A 22676-nucleotide genomic window follows, 5' to 3' on the forward strand; every position below is an offset into this window, starting at 1 on the left:
GGAATTCGAGATGTCTATGTCACAGCAAAAACAAAATAATTATCACTATTGATTGGAATTTATTATAGATTGTTTTGGTATTCGAGTATGTCAGGAAATCCAAATGTCTTCAAAATAATAATAATAAAACCACATTTTACAGCATGGTTACCACACAATAAGTAATAACTTTACAAAGGAAATAATAGAAAAAAAATACAGGTTTCAGTTCCAGGGACTGTGTGGCCACATATTTGCTATTACTATTAAAAAAAAAAAGAGTGGATTTTACCAAACGGTGGTGTCTTCGGAGGAGAAGGGACTCACCGCTGGAGCGGAGCGCTTTGCGGGCAGCAAAAAGGAAAAGGCTCATGTGGGAAACAGTAAATGGGATTCAGGGAAGCAGGAGCCACAGCAGGGCCCGGGCAGCTGCAGGCAGAAACCGGAGAAGCCCCAGAGCGTGGGCTGAGGGGCAGAAGGAGAAGCTGGTGGGACCGTCACCTGTGGGCAAGGGTGAGGGATGGAGAGCGGGGAAGAGAAGGGCAAGAAGCCGAAGCAAGCGCGGAGAGAAACCCTGCGAAGGAGGGAAAGATACAGGCCGTCTGGGAGGAAGAGATAATAAAACTGAGGGAGCGGTGCAGGCGAGATAGCGTCAGTTATAAACAAGCGAAGAGGAGAGCAGGAAAAAGAAGCCAGCGAGTTTCCAGCAGGCTGCGGGGATGCGGAAAGGTTGAATTGTTTGCCGAAGTGCACGTTGTTTGCGCATGGCCAGTGTCAGCCGTGCCAAGAGCCCCCCCCCCCCCCCCCCCGAACAAACACGGCCCTAAAGGCGGCGGAGGGACCCGCCGGGACGGACCCAGCGCCTGTGGGGAGGGCGGGAGAAGCGCACGGCGAGAGGCCGGACCGCGTGAGGGGAACCCTGAGGGACCCGCCCGGCTCCGGCCGTCGGTTACCCCTCCCCGCCCTCTGTCTGCCTCACAGAGGGATAATTCCCCTTCTCCGAGGGGAAGGGGGCGCAGGGCGGGAGTCGGTCTCCTCACACACACCCCGGCCCCGGGCGCGCCCCTCCGGCCGGGAAGAGCGAGAGAGAACAGGCGGGGGGGGGGGGGGCTGCGCGCTCCCGCCGCGGCGCCGCGCCCCATTGGCCGGCGGGGGCGCGCGCCCGCAGCGCTCACCCCCCTCACCCCCCCTCCCCGTGAGGAAGATGGTGGCGGCGGTGGCCGCCCGCGCCTGAGCGCGTTCCCGCCGCTCCCCTCCCACGGCGGCGCGCAGGCGGGCGGGCCGGCCCCCGCCAGGGCACGGAGCTCCCCGCGGCGGCACGGCACCACCCCGCCGGGAGGGGGGACGGGACCAGCCCCGCCGGGCCCCGCGGCAGGCGAGGAGGAGAGGAGGCGGCCGAGCCCCGCGCCGGGGGCTGAGGGGCGCCGCAGGGGCACTCGGTCTCTCGCCCGGGCGCTGCCCGGGGCGCCAGGAAAGCGCGGGGCGGCTGAGGGCCCAAGGCCCCGTTGGCGGGGAGGGCCGCGCAGGCCGGCGGGGGGCGGCCGCCGGTGCCGTCCCGGCTGGGCGGGCGAGGGAGGGAGGCGGCGCGGCGGGAGCCGGCCCCTTGGCGGCGGCCGTGAGGGGGAGCGCTGCCCGGCGGGCGCGGGGAGGAAGCCGCGACCAGCTGCAGCCGACATGGAGGAGCGGTCCCCTCCCGGCGGGGGCCCGGCGTCCCCCTCCCGGGTCTGAGCGAGCGGCCGCCCGCCCCCCCCCCCCCCCCCCCCGCCTCGGCAGGGCTGCGGGAGCGGGGCCAGCGGCGGGCGGCAGCCCCGGCCCTGCCCGGCCGGCGGAGGCGTGTGAGGCGAAGGGGAATATGTGGGGCTGCCCGCGCCCCAGCGCCCTGTGTGCCCAGCTCGGCGAGCGGCGGAGCGCCGAGGCGCTGCCCGGCCGCCCCTCCGCGCAGGCTGCGGTGGCGGCGGGAGGAGACTAGAGGCGACTGTCCGAGGAGCCCGGTGGCTTTCCCAGCCCGAGAGACCCAACTCCTGAGCGGGCTCTTCGGGAGGAATTGACAACATGGCTTCCCCACCGCACCAGCAGCTGCTGCATCACCACAGCACCGAGGTGAGCTGCGACTCCAGCGGGGACAGCAACAGCGTGACGGTGAAAATCAACCCCAAGCAGCACCAGGGCTGCTCCTCTTCCAAGCACTGCAAGTACAGCATCTCCTCCAGCTGCAGTTCGGGGGAGTCGGGGGGCACCCGCCGAGCCGGTGGAGGTGGCGGCGGCGGCCCCGGCCTCCGCCGGCAGAAGAAGCTGCCGCAGCTCTTCGAGAGGGCCTCTTCCAAGTGGTGGAATCCCAAGTTTGACTCCAACAACCTGGAGGAGGCTTGCATGGAGAGATGCTTCCCGCAGACCCAGCGCAGGTTTCGCTATGCCCTCTTCTACATTGGCGTGGCCTGCCTTCTCTGGGGCATCTACTTTGGCATACACATGAGAGAGAAACAGATTGTGTTCATGGTGCCAGCTCTGTGCTTCCTCTTGGTATGTGTAGCGTTTTTTGTGTTCACTTTCACTAAGACTTACGCCCGGCATTACGTATGGACTTCGCTGATACTCACCCTCCTGGTTTTTGCTTTGACTCTCGCTCCGCAGTTCCAGGCTCTGAAGCCTATCTCAGGAAGCGGTGACATGTCCAATCAGACTCACCCGGCAGATCCCACAGACACTTGTCTTTCTCAAGTAGGCAGTTTTTCTATGTGTATTGAAGTGCTCTTGTTGCTTTACACGGTGATGCACTTACCCTTGTATTTAAGCTTGTTTCTGGGACTGTCGTACTCGGTCCTCTTCGAGACCTTTGGTTACCGCTTCCGCGATGAGAACTGTTTTACACCTCTCGGAGCCGGTGTAGTTTACTGGGAGCTGTTGAGCAAAGCCTTCCTGCACATATGCATCCATGCCATCGGTATTCATTTATTTATCATGTCCGAGGTCAGATCAAGAAGCACATTCCTGAAAGTGGGGCAATCCATCATGCATGGAAAAGACTTAGAAGTGGAAAAAGCCCTGAAAGAGCGGATGATTCATTCTGTTATGCCAAGAATAATAGCCGATGACTTAATGAAGCAGGGGGACGACGAAAGTGAAAACTCCATCAAACGTCATTCCACTTCAAGCCCCAAAAACAGGAAGAAGAAGCCCTCCATACAGAAAACCCCCATAATATTCCGTCCTTTTAAAATGCAACAGATAGAGCAAGTGAGCATTTTGTTCGCAGATATTGTTGGCTTCACGAAAATGAGTGCCAATAAATCTGCCCATGCTCTGGTGGGACTCCTGAACGACCTCTTTGGACGTTTCGATCGTCTGTGTGAGGACACTAAATGCGAGAAAATAAGCACTTTGGGAGACTGTTACTACTGCGTAGCTGGCTGCCCAGAGCCCCGGGCAGATCACGCTTACTGCTGCATCGAGATGGGCTTAGGTATGATTAAAGCCATTGAGCAGTTTTGCCAAGAGAAAAAAGAAATGGTGAACATGAGAGTCGGTGTTCATACCGGGACGGTCCTGTGTGGCATTTTGGGAATGAGGAGATTCAAGTTCGACGTGTGGTCCAACGATGTCAATTTGGCCAATCTGATGGAGCAGCTGGGGGTAGCTGGCAAAGTCCATATTTCAGAAGCTACTGCGAAATATTTGGATGATCGTTATGAAATGGAGGATGGAAAGGTGATCGAGCGAGTCGGTCAGAGCGTGGTAGCTGACCAGTTAAAAGGTACGTGCTTTTATTTTGTGTTCAATCTTTTTTTTTTTCCCCCTCCCTTTTATGAGGGAATACATTTTCCCTAGTGCATGTTTTGTGCTTACTGACGTGCAAATTGAATGCGTTTTACATTTAACTCAGCGTGCTGGTGATCACAAACACCATGGGAATTGCAGAATAAAAGATGCTGCGGAGATAAGCGTGGAATATCTTCTGGGCTACTCCAAATGTACTTAGACTTCATAACTCCTTAGCGCTCCTTGTGAGAGCATCACCTTGTAGGGAGGAGAAGGTTAATGGGTTTGCTGTCTGCGAGAGGTTTTTGTTTTACTGTTGTGTGTCATCCTTTAATTCAGTAAGTAAACTTGGTAATTTACTTCATGTGCCATACATAGAGCATATGTGTTTTGCAAAATTATGTATATCTGTGAAAAGTTTTTTTTGGCATTGGGAGAGTTGGGACTGCGAAGGCATTTGGGAAAAATGACAGCTGGATTCACAGAAAGAAATGAGCACTGTAGATTTGGCAGTTTGATACAGCGAGTTGTTACAGTTCGGAGTTAGGCTGGAAAAAGTTACTCAGGTGGTTCAGTGAGCTGGCAGATGCTCTCGTTTCTGCAGCTCTAAGGATTTGGGGATGAAACTGCAAATTTGCCTTTCGGAAAAGAAAATGAGGGATCCTTTGGTTCCCCTTATGGCTTGGCTAAGAGTCCAATTTTCATTTTTCTACAGAGTATTCATTTTGAGATGAAACCCTTGACCACTTTCTAGCAGCACTTAGAAGCGCGTGCAGGAGGATTGTACATGCTGCAGGTTTAATTGTCTGTCCCTTCACAGAAAGCTTTGCCTGAGTGCCGTGCCTTTGTCTCACAGAGGTACAGTTATCTGCAGTGCTTGTAGCCCAAGGTGGGGAGCAGACAAATCCAAATGTGAGTGGAATATGTTGCAAACCCTTTTATACTATGTGAGTTTATTTGTTCTCTTTATAAATGTACTCATTTTTAAGAAGTAAGAATGGAAAACAGAGCGGAAGAAACCGAAGGAGTCGTAGGACAGCGTTGTGATGAAGGAAGGAGATATTTGTTGCAACAAATAGGAAACGAGGCCAGGATGGTTGTAGAAAGGTCAGTGAGTAAGGACAGGGGGGAGAGTATTGCAAAACAGTGGTGGAAGCGGTAACGGCAGGCCGCTCGCCTGTGGCAGGTGCTTATTTTGATGTGACACAAATACTTATTTTTGGTGAGCTGGCTGTCCGCATGCATATGGCAACAGAGCTGAAATGAGAGGCTTACGGGGAGGAAAAATATCGACAGTGACATTGGTGGCTGGAAGCAATCGAACTGAAGCAGATGTGTGTCCCTGGGCTTTGGCTTTCTGTTTAGCTTCTAAAAATACAAATTCAGTTAATTTCCTTGAAAACTGTTGACATTGATGTATTTCAGTGGAAGGGTGCTTTCAAGAAAAAAGGGTCAGACATCATCTCTCCGTTACTCTAAGCTGAATCTTGCTGTTCTGGTGAAAATAAATTTAATAGGCTGTAGGAAACACCCCTGCGATATTTAAGTCCCTAATTTCCCTCTTCTATCTGCCTTTACAGTCAGATGCGGTGTGAAGGCCGTGTTGTAGCAACAAATGAAATTAAGTATTTTTGCTAAATTTATAACTGTACTTGATATCACTAATCACAAAGTGACATGAACTTACTTGTGGAGACTGATGGTACAGCTCTTAAATATTTTTATTTATTTGTTTATATTTTCTAGGCGATCACAAGAGCACTGTGTACAGCAATTACACCCCATGCCAGGAGTGTTTTTTTCAGTCTTTCTTAGACTTCTGTTCCGTCCTTGGTTACATTTATTGCGAGAGGGCATACGTAGGCTGCTGTGTCTTGTCAGTGGTTCGGCTTTTGCAGCTTTGAATGCCTTTCACAGGTCCTGCTGTAGCCAGGGCACTACAGGTGAATGAACGGAAATGCATTCTAGATAACATGAAGTGTGCTATGTACACTGACATTTTAATGCTCTCTTCTGATCCCGAAACCTAGCTATGAAAGCAACTGGAGCATGTGTTAAGAATTACTTTAACGAGGAATGTGGGTTGGGTTTTTTTCCCCTTTCCCTTCTGTATTTTATTGTGGAACTGTAATTAGCTTCTATTTCTTATCAATGTCTTCTGTAGTTACAGAATACAGAGCCAGTGTGTACTTTTAAACCAGGCAGACCTCTGCCATGACCACCTTTATCTGCAGGTCTGCGGCACGCGTAGTTCCCTTTTCCTCCTGTGCCCAGACCCCCAGGGGCACATGGTGGGTGCTACGGAGCTGCCCGTTATTTCCTGTCTCCTCAGTACTTTGTTCTGCAGTCAGATTACTTGGCTGACAGGTAATTGGCATCAGGGAATTAAAAAAAAAAAAAAAAAAAAGGCAATGATAAAGCAATCTAACAGCAGTGCTACAGGCGGGCGTCTTGAGTCTGCTGCAGGGGAGGGTTTTGTTAAGGAGCAGCGCTGAGATTTAATAAAGTAAACTGAGATTTCACCTCTTAATTAATTGTCCTCTGCCAAGCATCTGCTCAGTTTTGTGAACGGAGGTGCTGTTAGGAAGCTTTGCTTTACTGTTTTCCCTGAGAATTCATTGATAGTAGTGATAGAGAAGAGGAAGTTTGTTGTAGTTGTTTAATTATGTTCTACATGGTACTCTTTTCAAGTATGAAAGTGGTGCAGAGATAACGCACATAAGCTTTGTTTCCCTACCGATACTTCACTTCTCATCTTCCTTCCAACCTTTGGTATCTTAATGATATCCTATTTTTTATGTTGTATGTCTAGTATATTATCTCTTAATTGTCTGAGCTGCTGCATTAGTTGCAGCTATCTTTCTGAGACTAAGTCTAATGTGATCAAGTAAACTCCTTGTAGAATGAAATAGGAGGTACTGAGAACTCGTTGTCCACGTTGTCCATGTTTCAGGACTTCCACCTAAGGCTGGTTCTGGCCTGGGTCTTTGAACAAAAGTACCTCCTTGGTTGGAGCACATCCAGCGTGCTCCTGGAGCGAGCCTCTCGGTGCGGTTCGCCCTGAAGGAATCCAGGTACAACTCAACAGTGTGCACCAAAGCAGGGTACGTAGGAGTGGTCTGCGCAAACTGCTTCAAAACCGTGCTCCCCATTCCGTTTGAAATACTTATCTAGATGTACCCTGAGCTGTCCCTGTGCTGCTCTCCTCGGTTTTTTTTTGGAATAGATGAGGCAAAACTAAATTTCTCTCTCTGTGCTGTTTTGTGGCTCATTGAAATCTGAGGCTGCAAATATCTTTTCTTCCTCCTTTGTTTCCTTGGCTCCTTATTGCAAGAAGTGGGGCCCTAGTATGTTCCCTCCTGTTTCTGACTTCTGAATTAAGTAGATGGTGTCTAAAACAAACCAACAGAGTGAGCGAGCCGTGGATGACCTTACAATATTTTTGCCTGTTTCTGACTGCTGTTTGTTTTAAGATTGCTTAGGCCATCTGTTTTCACAGCACCTGATCCCCTTGGACATGAGGGGAGCGCAGGAGAGCAATGTTGCGGTGATTTTTTGAGGTCATTAGTTCAATTATATCTTCCGTAATAATTTTGCCATAGGATTTGAGACAATTCACTTTTTCTGGTTTTTTCCTAGCAAATAAATTTATTGAAGACTATGAGATACTGAGAGTCACATAATACATGTTAATGTGTCCCTTCTGAACTCTGGAGTCAGAGATCTCTTCTCGGATATAAAAAGTTCTGCTTATGGAAATATTTTTGTTTTGCTCTGTTTTTCTTGGTTGTTTGCATTTCTCTTTCTTGTTACTTAGGAGGTCACAATATTGCTATTTGCCAGCCAGCAACTCTTCCAGAAATACCAGGGTCACCGACATTTTTTTTTTTTTTTTTTTTGAATGCTCAAAATACATAAGCGTGTTGAGGCAAGAATGCTTTCTCTGTGTTTATAGCGCATAGCACAGTGGAACCATGATTTCATTTGGGGCATTTGTATCTATGCTGATACTCTTAATAAGAGTTATTGTTATTGAAGTTCCTGTTAAAATAATTCCTGAACTTTCTGCTGCAAGATACCTCCTTGTTTGATTTGCCTCAAGGAATCGCTTTATCGCTAAGTTTCTGTTAGAAGCCCTTGAAGATACAGACACACTTTTCTCTCTGATTTTTTTTTTTTTTTGTCATTTGCTTCATCATGGAAGAAACGTAAGTGGATCTTGGGCACTTTGTCACCTGGCTAACCAAACGAGTCGTAGGTGGCTTCAGAGTGAAGGTCAGCTTTCGCACCGCTTACTGGGTGCAAATCCACTGGTTCACCTGGGGAACTGGTGGCCATTCCTGATACATCAAAGATATCAAAGAAATGCAGCTTACTGTATTGTCTTTCACTGTTCTCTGCATTTCTTCTAATATCTGCTTTACTTTTAAACATTTTTTTAATAAAGCAAATCAGTTATAAAAGTCACCGTTTTGCTCGATATTGAAACCTTTTAATGTCATTTAAGGTTATTATTTCTCCATAAATAGCCTAGCTCTTTACATGGTGGCAACCTGCGACTGACGGGATGCTTTTCCCTTGGCAGACCACGGGATACAGCTCTGCCTGGTGACTTGATACTCTGCTGCTTTTTCAGGTTTGGGTTACAGGGAACACAGAGTGGATTTTCCTGAATGACAAAAGTCTTGGATAAGGTTATGAAGAGATAAGTCATTGAATTTTTCTTCACTTCCTCCCCTGTGTGACCGATCACGGGGAGACCACGATTACACCCTGACGGCAGTGAAGTCTTCCCTGCCTGCCCCGTCTTTCTGTCTTTTACTAGACAGAGAACCCGTAGCCATCGTGTTTCTGGAAGTTCATAGGTAGATGAAAGATAAGATGAAAGTTTTCCTTAGCTTTTTGAGCCCAGCCTGCTGGGCGTCGTGTAAATCTAGATGGCTTGTGCTTGTGCCAGCAGGACAGCTCTGCAGAGAGCTCTGCACAGATTCATCTTTGCTCTGTGGCTTGGCTAAGAGCGGCTTTAGTTTCTAACTAGGAAGTGTTTTTTGGGGTGAGCGCAGGAGGTTAGGGTGCTTGTCTTGTGTCTTGCTGGGTGCTGTGCAGGTTGTCCCGTTCAACATCTAGTTTCATCGTGCTCAATAAATGTAAATCTTTAGATACTGGCTCTTTATATTTGTTGAACTTGTTTGTGGCAGACATTGTAATTCTGGATTTCATGTGTTCTGATACTAATCTGATGGTCAGGCAACAATTGATAGCTAGAACAAATGTCAGGTTTTTTAAAAATGGTAATGATGTAAGCATGTGTATGTATTTCCACTTTCCCACAAAACAAAATTCTGAGTGCTGAGACAGAAAATTTTAATGACTAGTCTGTTTATCAGTTTTATGTAATCTGACCTATTAACCGTTGTTATTGAGGTAGTGGTTCATGATCTTATTTGCAAGTGTGAGACTGAAAATAAAACATCGTACACAGGTTGACTTCACTCCTGTATTTAAAAAATGAAAAGTATTCAATGACAGATAAAGAATTATAATTAGAGGTAATTAGCATGAAGGCATATTGCCAGGAAGAAGTAAATTCTACAATGATTTAACATTTTGATGTGATCTGTAATTTTACCATGTAATTACTGCCAGGTAGTTTTTGTGACCTCTGCAGGAAGGTCACAATGTCTCCATATTTTGAAGAAGACTTGTTGAGTTGATCTTGGTTTTGTTTGTGCCAGACCAAGTAGAAAAATATCTCAAAAAATATTCACGCTTAAGCTGGTTTTATTATTCAAGGGGAACTTGGATGTTGGCTTTTCAGGCTTTGAGTTTTGATAACATACTTGTTAATTTGGCTAATTTGACTGCACACAGTGAAAAATAATTTATAAGCATAGTTAGTATCTATGTAAGATTAAGGATAGAGATTAACTCTAACCATACACTTCGTTTAACAGTGCGGGCTACGGTTTCAATTTATTGTGTGTCCTGACGCTAATTAACAAATAAGTCAACGCAGTACTGACAGTCTGGTTGTAAAGTGTTGCAGCTCTGCCTGTTTAAGTCCTATATAAGCACTGTAGAATGAAGTAACAATTTCAGAAGACATTTACATCCTACAAGAGTTGAAGTGAGCGTGGCGGGTTTATTCTAGAACATGGGAAAGATGGGTACTGAAAGTCGAAGTTCTGTAATACTGGAGGGACGCCATGGCTTCTGTTGCATTCAGTGATCATCATTTGCAGAGTCTTTCATTTATGTTTCTCTCTTTGGCTATCCAAAATATAGGTGCTGCAATGTAAACAGGTACCCTGCAAATAACAAATCTGAGCTTTCTTCTTCCTTCTTCATGTTCACATCAGTAAATCTTCAGAGGTAGGTGAGGGACTATTTAAATGCAAGAGAACTTCTTTAAATAAAAGCCTTGGCACCATGGCTTTTAGGGGAAAAAGATTGATGGAAAAGACAAAACAAAGTCAAAGACACATAATTTATATTCATCTTCTGTCATGAGGAGGATGCATGATTTGAATGGATTGTTTAAAACTCTTTTCGCAGTTATTTCACAATATGTACTTCACTTTTCCATCTGGCGGGCAAAGTATATAAGAATTTACATTCACCACTTTAAAACAAAGTGCAGTTTCATTGGATTTTAAGTTGCTGTAGATTGTTCTGGAATATTACTAAAATTAGTGAATTAAAATTATTTTCCACCATCTACAGTTTGCGTGTAAGCTATCGCTCTCTTGATCCTGACTCACAAGCTCGCTCCATCCATCCTGGCTCTGTAAGGAGAGACAGCCATTCCTCTTTCCGTTACAGCTGACACTTGAAAATTCTCTGCTATTTTTAGCTGATTTTCAATCTCATTTCTGTCCTTTGAAAAGAAAGAAAAATAAAAAATTCCTAGCCTTTAAATTTTTAATTTCCACTGGATGTTGCTGTTGCAGAGAAGCCAGCTAGTCCATACTCATTAACACATTTTAACAGGTTCTGTTATGTAAGTTTGCATTATTGCGATGGCTCTTTCATAGGTTTGTAGGATATTGTTGGAACTCAATTTCAAACAAATCCATGCACGTTTTGAAAGTGTAGCTGCTTGCTCCCAAGTAAGAATTTGTGAAAATCTAAAGTGGCAGTGGGAAGAGAAGTATAGACTGGAGATGGGACCATAGTGTTACAGCTTTTTCTTCACCTGACCATCACGTTGGGGCCCTGGTATTGACTTAGGCAGAATCTTTACTGCCCTTCGAGGCCAAATCCTTTTCATCAAAAGAATATTCTCTTTCATTTTTTCTTCCAAAATGTTTTAACCTAGAGCAATAGGCCTAGTAGATATATGGCTTTAGGGAGAGAGATTTTTCACGGTTCTGAAATGACTTTGTGAAGGAACAAAATGTTCTAGATATTTTTCTTCAGCTAGCATCCCTCGGACTCAAAATGTCCCTTACAATTGCCTGAAAACTTTTTGGGCTTGTATTTGCTACCATAACTTAATTTGGGAATTCTTAGCAAACCATATAAATATCAATGATTATATTGCAAGTCTTTATTTCTCTGATAGCACTTACTGTTCCTCTTGTCCTCTTCTAAAGCTGTTGTCTTCAACTTGACTCGATAGATTCAGAAATAATGTTATTTATGACAATAATGTTACTTATAAAATCTCCAAAATTGGAACAGTGCAGAGGAACTAATGGAATAAAGTCCACTAGCTTGCTAATGGACCTTTCCTTCTGTCTGCTGCTTAACGTATGCAGAAACATGCAAACAAAGGAAAATGTCTTTTGCTATACATGTAGCATAGTTGAATATCTACTAATCAAAGAGCAATTTGCTTTCCTTTTGGTTTAGGTTTTTTTTTTTTAACCTCCATCAGCTAAAGTTAACTCAAATTCATTTGCGTGGATGTCATCGTGGGATGGAACGTTCCTGTTGGCTACGTGATTCCTTAAACTGTGATTCCTAAAACACAGAAAGAGAGCCGAAAAGCATCCAATAAAGACTTAGTTTCCTTTGAATCTTGTTAATTTATAGGCCTTAATAGAACAATTCCTTTTTTTTTCCTCCTGAAGAGAGAGGGAGGAGGAGAAAGTGGAAAGCAAAGCTAATTGATAATCAATAACAACGATATGATAAGCTATTCATATGTTTTAAGAGCAAAAATGGTGGTGGCTTGGTTGACTGCGCTTAACTTCACAATAAACAAAAAAAAAAGTCTATAATTGAAATCAGATATGGTATTACGTATTGATTCAGCTTACAGGAAACATAGGAAGGCTTCTGCTTCTGATACTGGATGCTTAATTCTTTACATTCATTAGCTAAACAAAGATATTTGCGTCAGAAATGGAATCTTGTTAATTTTTAAATGTGCAGCTTTGAAGTTTGGCTTAGATACATATGCCTACTATACGAAATAGAAGTTAATTATTTTTTTCTTTACAGAGTATTACATTAGGTATGCTATTTTCAAAAGCCTCGCTGGTAAGCTTTTGCATAGCTGGTCCTAGTAGTTCTTGGAATCAAATTCTTGCATTCTTTAGCTCTTGTTTAATGGACATGCAAAGCTGTCCTGTAAGGTACTAAGTTTCTTTAACCCCTGACCGACTTGGATGAAAGTACAATAGATAAATCTTTTGGAAGTGCTCAGGGCCTGACAGGATGTAATGAGGAAATGTTCCTGTAAGCACATTATTTGCAAAGAGACCAGGTACAACATTAGCTCCAAATTTCCTTTGTTTAGACAGCGTGATGCTTAGTAAGAGCTGTCTGTGTTTCTAGGAGGTCTGCGTTTGGACTGCGCTAAGAGAAGAAATGGCCGCAGGCTTCCAGAAGATCGATGGAGACTTTGCAGTGTCGCACACGCCCACAGTGAAATTACACCAGCATATAATCAGACTTTGATCCAAGACTTTTGTAACCTCTCCCATCTATTTCCAGTTCTTAAAACTTTCTTCTGATTTGATAACAATATGTAGGAAAGCAAAAGGATTTTACTTGTTTTGATCTGACTCCCTATTTGACACTGACCTTCCTACTAAGATACAGGTTAGGAAAGAGATTCTATCTTGTATATGTACATATAAGTTACTAATGACAATATGAATAATATTGAATGTTTTACTTGCTGCTTGGCAATGTGGTATCAACCAGAAGCAGAGAGCATTCTTAAAAATACCACGTGAGGGTGAGAAAATTTATTATAAGTTGTTTCATAATCCCAATAAACCATTTAAGAGAAACGCACACACGCCCCATGCCTCACCTCAGGTTCTGGAATCCGTAATGATCGTTAACTGAATTTTTCTGCTGAGGATGTTAAAATAACATATAAATCTTAGGTTATGAAACATTGCTGCTGCTGGAATTTGCTGTGGATACAGAGGGAAACAAAAGGTCTGCTAGTCTTCACTGAAGTCGCATTTTCTTACCTGTGTCAGATACTTTAATTTGCTATTTGATGATAGTTTTCCACAAATAAGTAAAAAAGTCTTCATTACATAAGGCTGTTCTTACTTGCTTTTTATATATACATATATATGTGTATATACAGCATTTCAGTAAATATGTGCATCCTTAGGATGTTTCTTACATGCAAATACTTTGAGTTGTCTTTGCAGTCCGTTATTTCTGAATAATCAGATGCTTGAAGCATGTTTAATCAGCTTGGAAAGTGGGCTTAATTCTTGTAGCACAAATGGCCGATGTTCATCAAATGGGTGGCATTTTTTAGTAAAAAGTTTGGCTTAGCTATCTGGGTTTAATAGGGAGCATCATAAAATCTACTTGTTGATAACAGAAAGTGGAAGCTGCATCTAAGAGAGGTTTTCAAAGCACACTTGTCTTTACAGCGTGGGGCCTGTCCAGCTCTGCTGCGCTGCTTGCAGGAGACCACCTCTGGAAAAGAAAGGTGGTTGCATGTTTGCATACAATCTACGTGCTCATGGTAACTGATAGGGGATGGAAAAAAAGGAGATAAAGGATGCTTTTTTTCTTTTAAATGTGCAGGCGAAGGCTACGGAGAGGAATGTGCTGGTTTCTGAGCCCTGATGAAGCACCGGGACGACCGTTGTGCTTTGTTGCTTACCCCTGCTCAGAGATAGAGACAGTTTGGAGATGGCTGTTTGCTGTTCAGGAGCTGGTTATGATTTTGTGTCCGTAATCGGGTACTGAAAGTGAATCAGACCATACGGAAGACATTTTTGATCAGGCACAGTGTTTTCTAAGTGTTACAAAAAAATGTGTGCGTGATGTGGCTATATTTAAAATGTAGTACATCTGTTAGGCATTAAATTCTTTCCAAGATTTCAGGAGGTGACAAAGTTGGAAATTGTCTTAAAATTTAGATTAAGATTTTTTCCAAGTTAGGATATTTGCCTGCTAGGCTTCCGCACTTACCACCGCTGCTTTGAAGCAGTGTATTTGATAAACACTTAAATAAACTGCATTACTTAAGTATTTTGCGACTTAGATAATTATTTGACTTGTATGAGCCTTATATCAGCCATAGACAAGCGTGCAGCCAATACAGTCGTAAATTTGTGAGAGTTGTGCTGCTGCTGTAATGGAGAAGGCTTTGTGGCATTAGATTGTGCTGACAGCGCGTTATTTGTCTAACCCATTCGGAGTAAAGGATTTGTTAATTCTTACTCTGCTTAGTAAGCCCAGGAGTTGGACCATGCCCCACCAATGGTGCAGCTTTTAAAACACTAAATCCTCCTAATTCAAATGGCGCTCTGTGTTAAATTTTACAGTTATAATTGTTTCATTTCAAAGAAGAACCAGTTGTTTTTAATAGCAGACTTACCGATTTGTGGAAATAACTTGATTGTGCGTGTGTGTGTTAAATGTGATCTCCGGGACATTACGGTAACACAACAGTCTATATGTGGAAATACATAAATACTCCATTCAGGAACTACAGTTAGTATACAACAAGTATGTCTATAGTTTATCTAAATAAGACAACTTTAAATGCAGCAAACGACTTTCACAAATATAAGTAAAGCAAAATGATGTACTAGAAGTCCTTGCTGCTGTATTTAGGTGACTCAGTATAAAATGAACACAAAGTACAAGAGTTAAAGCTGTAAACACAGACTTTGAGATCAGAAGAAGGATGACTGGGAGCGTTTATATGAGTTTTTATTGCCCTTTCAATGCATATGTAAACTACAACTCTGCTGCAATGAGTATTAGGAGACGATCTCATGGAAAATTAGCCCGTGAAACATAGCTGATATTAGATAGTCATTGAAAGGGTTAATCCTTTGATTTTTATTTATAGAATGGGGCACTTCTTGGAGAAGTGGTATTGAATTAATTAAGAAGTCTGTGCTGCTACCTGGGCTTTTCAGTTGATGAGGAGCTGGTGGTCCTGAGCCCCAGCAAGATGTACTCTCGCACAGCAAAGGCAGAGAATGGTGAGCTGGTAACGCGGGTAATTTATTCCAGATGTGCCGTCCCGCTCCATGCGGTGGGGGGGTGTGCATTTTGGAAGCAAGGAAAGGAGGGATGGCAGCTTGAAGTCAGTGTTGGGTCGTAATCTAGAAAAACCAGCGAGGATCCCATCTCTACACTTGAGTTGGTAATGGCTCTGTTAGAGCCTTGTAGGATAGAGAAATAGTTTTTGGTTTTTGAGCATAGTTAGCTTTTTTTTTTCATGATGCGACTTTGCCATGTCTCATAAATTGAAGAAAACTCCCTTCCAAATGCCTCTTTCAAGCAAGTTTAAAATTAATGTCTTAATTTATACGCATTTGGATATTTTTATACTAATATATAGTTGAACTGTAACAAACAGACAATGAAATTTTACTCTCTAGTACTTCCTCCTTCCTTTCCCTTGTCAGGGGATAAAAATCTACCACATAGGCACAGTACACAGACTGGAAAGATCATTGGGTGTTTGAATAACTGGTGCGGATTAAATTTATGTTGCTTGTACATGGATACTGTGGTAAGAGTGAGCCAAGTGCTTGGTTTGAAAACTCTGTCTAGAGTCCCTGTCTTTAGTTTCTTAATGAATAAACTCCTCGTATGTAGCTGTGTAGCCCATTCCTGAAAAACCGTTGTCTAGACATCTGACTGTCTGAATGTATTATTTTTCTGATGATGAAGGATTGGCTTGCTGTAACTGACAGTTCTACTGTAAATTCTGTTGTGTGACTCCTAAAACCAGGTTTGAATCCCTTGCAGTCATACATGCTTTCACTTCTAAAATGTATTTGTGGTAGAATGAGCACACAAAGTACTGGTCTGTGCCCAGGTCAGGTAATGAGCTCGTTTATTGATAAGAACCTGCACTAATAATGCTTTGTTGACAGTGATTCCCAAAGTGCTGTATTTGAGGTTTGCACAGAAATCCGGGTGCTTGGTACTGTAGCAGAGTTAAATAGACTAAATAGTGAGTAGTTAAAATTAGTATTATTGTTCCGTGGGACACAGACTGTATGGCTTGATGATTCTGTCTTGGTTGCTGTTTGTCTGCAAATATTTTTTTTGTGCCAAGATGGGAATATTTTCTCATATCCCGTCACAGTCCCACATTTTCTACCTATAGCCCATGTTGAAGTAAGGGGGAATATAGAAGAGAATTGTACTTTCCCTTTTTAGTATGGCAGTATAAATAATTTGTAAAATAATTTGAGGTCTTAAAGAGGTAAATCTGTTTCTGGACATTAGAATGAGACGAGACAGGGGGACTCTGGAGGTACCAGGCATCGTTGTTTCAAAAACAGGATGAAAAATTGCAGGTTCCGCACAGCAGCATTGAAATCTCTGCACGGATACGGGTAGGTGCGGTATTTGCCCACTTCATCTCCTCAGTAAGTTCTCCTCCTCCAGCCCGCGTGTGCTTTGCTCTCCTGTGCTTGGGCGGCAGATACGCATTAGCGATGTTTTCCCAGTTGCTCGGCTGCGTCTTTTTATTTGGTTTTCAGTTCCTGCGCTCATGGTTGGAGCCGAGTGTTGTGCTTCGAGACTTAGAGAGGAGAAGTTGTTGTCATGAACTCTATTTTTCAGTCTTTTTTTTTTTCTTTAATACAAACCAGATAATGATTTATCTTTCTTACTGCAGTGTTACGGTAGCTCGAGAAGAGAGAGGAGTTTTAAGTGACATTTATTTGGGAGCAAGGACATGATTCTTTAATGGTCTAAAGTTTTCTGGTGCTACCTAGCTTTTGGGGCGATTCATGCTGTTTCCTGAAACAGAATGTAGCTTTTTGGATGTGGGAAAGAGCATACTGCAGCAGAAATAGTGTATCCAAGATGGTTTTTGTTGTTCTTTATTAATAAGCTCTCCCCAAAGTAAATTCCAAGACCTTTAAAACATGAAGAGCCTCTGCTCGACCCACGTGGAGAAGAATTGATTGATTCAGTAAAAATATCCAGCTAATACTTGGCTATTTTGAATACGGATCCTACTTAGCATGCCTGTTTATGTGAACACTATTTAATGTGAACGTGTCTCCATGTGTGGAGAAACTGGAGTTTTTGAACGGTATACGTTGTACAAAAAATTTACATATTTTCAGTTGCAGTTTTATCAGCCAAGACAGCAAAGAGACCAAGTGTATAGTAATACACGGAAACCTGAAAAGGTAAGCGCTAGTGTGAATTCTTACAGGTTGTTGAGTTCCCTCATGTTTGTCTGTAGAGTATAGTATTATGAGGTTTGGAGCTTTAATTACTTGATTTTTAAATATATTGCAGTTCTAATTTTAAATAAAACAAAAAGTCTACTTTAATTTTAAATTTAAAAAAAAAATCTACTTAAGAAGATAGCTGGGGAAAAAATGTTTTAAAAGAACCTGAAGTGAAAGGAAGATTAATGGCGGATTTTTGGTCCAGGGGAGATGATTAGTTCCCATGGTGGTCTGAGCACGGGGATGATGGTGCTTCTCTACGTGGTGAGCTCAGGCGCTGGGGTCTCTCCGTGGAGGTTAGCTTGTCTTTTTGGATGCTCCTTTACATTCTTGACTGCAGACTTTAGGGGCCGCATAGGAGTTGCATTTTCTCTGTGAAGCACAAGCTACTACCCATGGTAGGACTTGTGTAGTTCTAAAGAAAGATTGTATTTGCTGGTAGATCACTCTCCCTCCCCCCCAAAAACCTGACAGCTGTTTTAAGAAGTTATTTTCAGGCTGGAACGTGAAACTTGGAAAAGAACCAGACTCCTTTACAAACAAACTTAGCAGTGTCGTTGTCTGTTGTGTGTCCCCCGCCGCCATTGGAAATGACTCTGTACTTTTATTTACAATGTCGTATAGCTGATCCTATGTCAATGCTGTAGTTTATTTCCCCCTTTTTATTTACTTTAATGTTCTTTAATGTTTGTTTGCTAAGAATTCACAAGCATAAACAACTGGAGGTAGCGGTGGACTTTGTGGTGGGAGCTGTAATAGTGTTTCCAATGCAATTTGCCGATGTGAAATACGTTGTGAAATAGGAAAGGTAGGATTTACAGATACTGGTACTATTTTGGTTTCTGGCCTTAGAACTGAAGAGCAGAATTTATTTCTGAGTAATATCTCGCATATTTCACTGCAAGTTTCCAAGGCCCCATAGCACCATGGTAGCTTTTCTCAAAATATTGTGGCTTATTTAGATAAATTTTCAGTGTTTGTTTTCTTTGTTCTCTTGCAACTGAAGATAAGCCCTGTAGGCATTATAGCAGTAAAATATTTTAATGGGATGTAAGCTGTTAAGAGAAAATAATTATTCCTAAATTTTCTTTTGTATTTCTAATTACCCATTAGATTGTATCTTCTGAGAAGTAAATTAGAGAGGAATTTTGTGATGGTGTTTAGAAAAACTGTGGGGGGTGGTGGGGAAATGGAAATCAAAGGGATGTTGGGTGACAGTGTGAGGGAAGAGATTATAAGAAGTTGAAATCTGTAGAAAACTAACCTGAATGGGGTTTTTTTGTGGGGTGTTTCTTGTTTAGTCCTTAAATCTCATAAATTTTGTCTCAGAATAGAAGAAATATAAACCAAAGTAGGGACTGTTTTGGGTGTCTGGCCTTGGGGCAGGTGAGTGCCTGGGCTGGTCAGCAGTCTTTCAAGCCTTATCATTTATTACTCCTGTGAAGATAACTTACCACCTTCTAGAAAGGATCAGAAAGCTGTGAGTAGTGATTGATTGCTGCTATAAAAGCTTAACTGTGCTGCTGTAAATAAAGATGCGTTATTTCAGCAAGATGGCATTAAAAGAATTTTAATCCTCTTTTTGAATAATTTGGCACAGAACTGTTGCCGATTTACTGAGGGGGAAAGTTTGTTGTTTTGAGGGTTTTGGTTTTTTGATGTTGTGGGTTTGTTTTTTTTTTTGTCTCGTGAACTCTGACTTGTCCAGGACACAGAATAAAAGAGAATTGCTCTGCTTGAAGTGGATAGAGATGATTTTTGCTGTTGTCAAAAGCTACATGGAGTAATAATGTAACACTAAAGCAATGCCTTTTCTTTCTATGTAAGTTTAGTACCTGGCAGTCTTGTAGCCCATCCCGGCAGAGTGCTCCTAGAGGAGCCTGGAGTGCGCATGGATGCAGGTTTGCCCATCCAGGTCGCAAGACGGGGACCCAGATGTGTGTTGGTATCGTGGTACCCGTTTCTGGAATGAAAATGTGATGTGGAACAGGTAATGGTACACTTGCCCTACCTCCCAGTGGCAGCTGCTGAACAGAGCAAGGTGCTTCATAGAGTCAGTGTTCCTTTTGTTTCTCATCTTTTTTTAACACTTAGTCGCTGCTTCTCATCACCGGAGTCGTTCCTATAGGTGGAAATTCAACATTCCTATAGGTGTTAATTTTTATCTTTATACACACATTTGTAGGTATATAAATAAATGCATTCATTCTGTTAGTTCTGAAAACAATATTGCAAACCGATGTTTTTGGCGGCTTGTTTTGCTTTTAATGTGAAGGCCTTTGGATGCTGCAGGCATATAAAATGCCGAGATAGCAGCTGGATATCTGTTGTCATCGTAGCTGTCAGTGAAGTGGTGCCTCTGCTTCGGAGGCAGCTGACGTCCCTGGCAGGTAGATGTGACAGTCTGGGTCAGTGTTGCCTGTGCCTGAGCAAATCTGGCTGTTGTGTCTTCTCTTTCTGGGCTTATCTATGTTTGCCTTGGCCAGCCAAATCCAATTCCTCTCCCGTTAGCCTGGCCTCGGCTTGCAGCGCCGCTGATCCCTGATCTGAAGGTGTTTTTGTTGTGGGTACACTTGTATGATAAGTTTTTTGCGATTACAAATGTATTTGTTGTTGGGATTTATTCCCTTTTGGTCTGCAAGCCTTGCCGTAACATTTCCAGATCTGTTTAATTGGAAACTTCACTCATGCTGTCTAAACTTGCAAAAACAAACCAGACATAACTATTCGGAAAGGTTCTTGTGTGAGCTGTTCTTTCTGTATATTTTCCAAATTTATGTTGCAAACAATAAGATCAAAATGAAAAAACAGAGGTGACTTAGGTGAAAGTGTGAGCCACGGGAGTAAAAGATGTTTCCTCTCTGGCTTTGTGTGAACAAGAGCACGTGTGTATCATGAAACATTCTCAAATATTTTCTCTTCTTAATTTTATTTTTTTTCTTATCTACTAGTACAAGTGTATAGGCTTGCTTATTGATAAGCAGCTAAGTATCAAAGTACTCCTATCAAAGATTAAGAAAATAAACTTGATTTTTCAATTGAGACAAAGCTGGCAAGTGATGGAAAGAGTACAAGTGTGTGAGAACGTTCTCTGAGGTCGGTTAGCCAAATGATTTTATTGGTAATATTTCAGACTTAATGTCTCTCTCAACTGTGAGGGGAGACATCAAATAATTAATTGAATATCATTTTAGCAGTTCTCTCCTTGCAGTTATCTACAGGGAGACTAAATAAAAATACCTTAGAAAAAACATGTGACTAAGATCAAAATATCCTTAGGGGAGGATCACTTCAAGGGCTGTTTTTAGGTGCCTAAAACTTGAGACTCTCTCTTTCTCCTCCAGCTCAGTTTGGTTTTGTATGGTGTTTTACTTGTGTGGGGTTGGGTTTTTTTAACCAATTCTGTTTATTTTCATAATCAGGAAAATTGTTGCCTTGCAGTACTGTATTTTTAAGGGTCTCAGGAAGTCTTAGGGGATTGTAGTGATCCATTTACGTAAAGATTTCTTTGCATCAGTTTTCTTAATTTTTATATCTCTCTGATTTTCTTGTTAAAAGGGCCATGTTTAATGCAGAAAGGCTGCCAGTGTATGTTTGTATCCAGTTTCCTCAATATTTTCTTGTCTCTTTGAGTTTGAAACATTAGTCTTCTATTTGTTTTTGTTCGAGTCTGATGTAACAGTGCCAGACCTAATTATTTAAATTTCCCGTTGTAAACCTCCTTACAATTTAAACATTTTCTACAACATTGAACTTTCACAAGCCCCGAACTTGTCTAGGCTATACCTTGCATTTTATTTGCAATTTGAAATTACAGTGGGAGCTGTGTCCCTAACTCATTTTGATCTATCAAATGAAACTTGGTTGCGGAAACCAAGTTTTAAACTCATATTGGGGAAAAAAACCTGAAGGTATAAATGTATTTTGCTCATCTCACTGGGGCTGTTTTACTAGAAAGCAGGCTGTGTCAAACAATTTGAAGCCTGCCCTTGGTACGATACAGCGCGTTCTCGAGAAGCACCAGGGAGAACTGATGACCTGTTCCTCCAGTCTCCCACTTGTGTGGGATTGATGCAATTGGGATAGACCTGAGATTTAGTCCAATAATCTAAATCCTGCCTTTTGAGGGAAAGACAACAGGGGGTTTAATTTCTCCATCCAGTTGCCAAACACGGTTTTCTCAGGATTCCTGGAGTTGGACGTTGTTTGCTGGAGGACAAGAGAATGCCGACCAGGCTGGTGCTCAGCTGGGGCTGACAGTGGCCCTGGTGTGTTTCTCTCGGCAGGTTTCTCCATTACAGGAGGTTACATGTTTCCCATCGGTGTTCTGCAGTTTTCCCATGTCCATAACCTTGTGTGAATAACTAACCAGCAAAGCTCCATCCCTGCAAATTGTTGTCCAGCCTTGGCATTAATGCTCCTCAGGCTGTATTCCTCAGTTGCTGCTACTTGCTTGCGTGCCTTCTTTTTCTCCCCCTCTCATTAGTGTAACTTTTATTCAAATTAAACTAAGGAAACACAAGGGAAAATGCATACGTTTTAAGAGGTTGGTTGTTCTCTGCTAGTGCAGTGTTTAAATGCTGTTTGGAGTTTGTCTTCATACAAAATTTTCGGCTTTTGCTTTGTGTTAGGAAAGGGGCAGAAGTGAGATCAGGGTTTTTAAGTAGAGGAGGTGATGAGCCTTTGCTGCTTGTAAGGTGTTCAGATGGCTGTGTGGTCTCTTGGTCTCCCCCCCCTCCATGTAGATGAAAATTGTTGAATTTCCAGTTGCCATTTGGAAAATTTGTTTTACCTTCTTTAATCTTAGAAGTGTTTTCCTTCCCCACCTCCAGCTTCTTACTTTTCCCCATGCCCCTTCCCTTCCTTCCAGTCCGTCCTTCCAGGTTTCCACTCTGAGACTGAACCACAAGAAAGGGTTGATTCAGAGTTTGGTACAACCGAAGGAGTAAAAAGCTGAAGCAATGGGAGTATATGAAGTAATGGGAGTAAGTAGCTGGGGTAGGATGGTTGGAAACTTCCGCAGCAAATCTGCTGATAGAAAGGCATTCCTTGTCAGTCTGCAGCAGATCCGCTGCAGGGCTTTCCCACTTCCTCCAGTGTCTCATTTTCTTCCTTGTAGTTGTCCGGTTAATGTCCCATCAGGACAGGATTCCTGAAGAAACAGCCAAAAACTTGATTGGAAAGGGTCATAGTCATCCTTTTAATTTTATATGGGCCACAATCTGGAACATTACGCAATCTCAATGTTGATGAATTGACAGTGAATCTCCAGACTGTTCGTTCTTCAAAACT

The 22676-nt window shown here is 42.9% G+C and overlaps 1 protein-coding gene across 3 annotated transcripts in view; it reads left to right on the forward strand.

The window, feature by feature from the left end:
- The first annotated feature begins 1172 nt into the window (after window positions 1-1172).
- The window catches only part of ADCY9 (adenylate cyclase 9), a 95082-nt gene continuing 73578 nt past the window's right edge, over window positions 1173-22676 (forward strand). For 2 of the 3 annotated variants that reach the window (XR_012837886.1, XM_075767679.1), the window contains exon 1: window positions 1174-3730. Coding sequence is in view for 2 of the 3 variants with exons in the window: in XM_075767679.1 (XP_075623794.1) it covers window positions 2032-3730 (1699 nt within the window). In the remaining variant the exon portion in view is untranslated. Of the gene's footprint in view, window positions 3731-22676 lie in introns of all 3 variants that reach the window. The other variant, XM_075767680.1, reaches the window with a different exon arrangement.

Source organism: Balearica regulorum, chromosome 15 (assembly GCF_011004875.1).
Source record: "Balearica regulorum gibbericeps isolate bBalReg1 chromosome 15, bBalReg1.pri, whole genome shotgun sequence".
Classification (NCBI taxonomy): Eukaryota; Metazoa; Chordata; class Aves; order Gruiformes; family Gruidae; genus Balearica; species Balearica regulorum.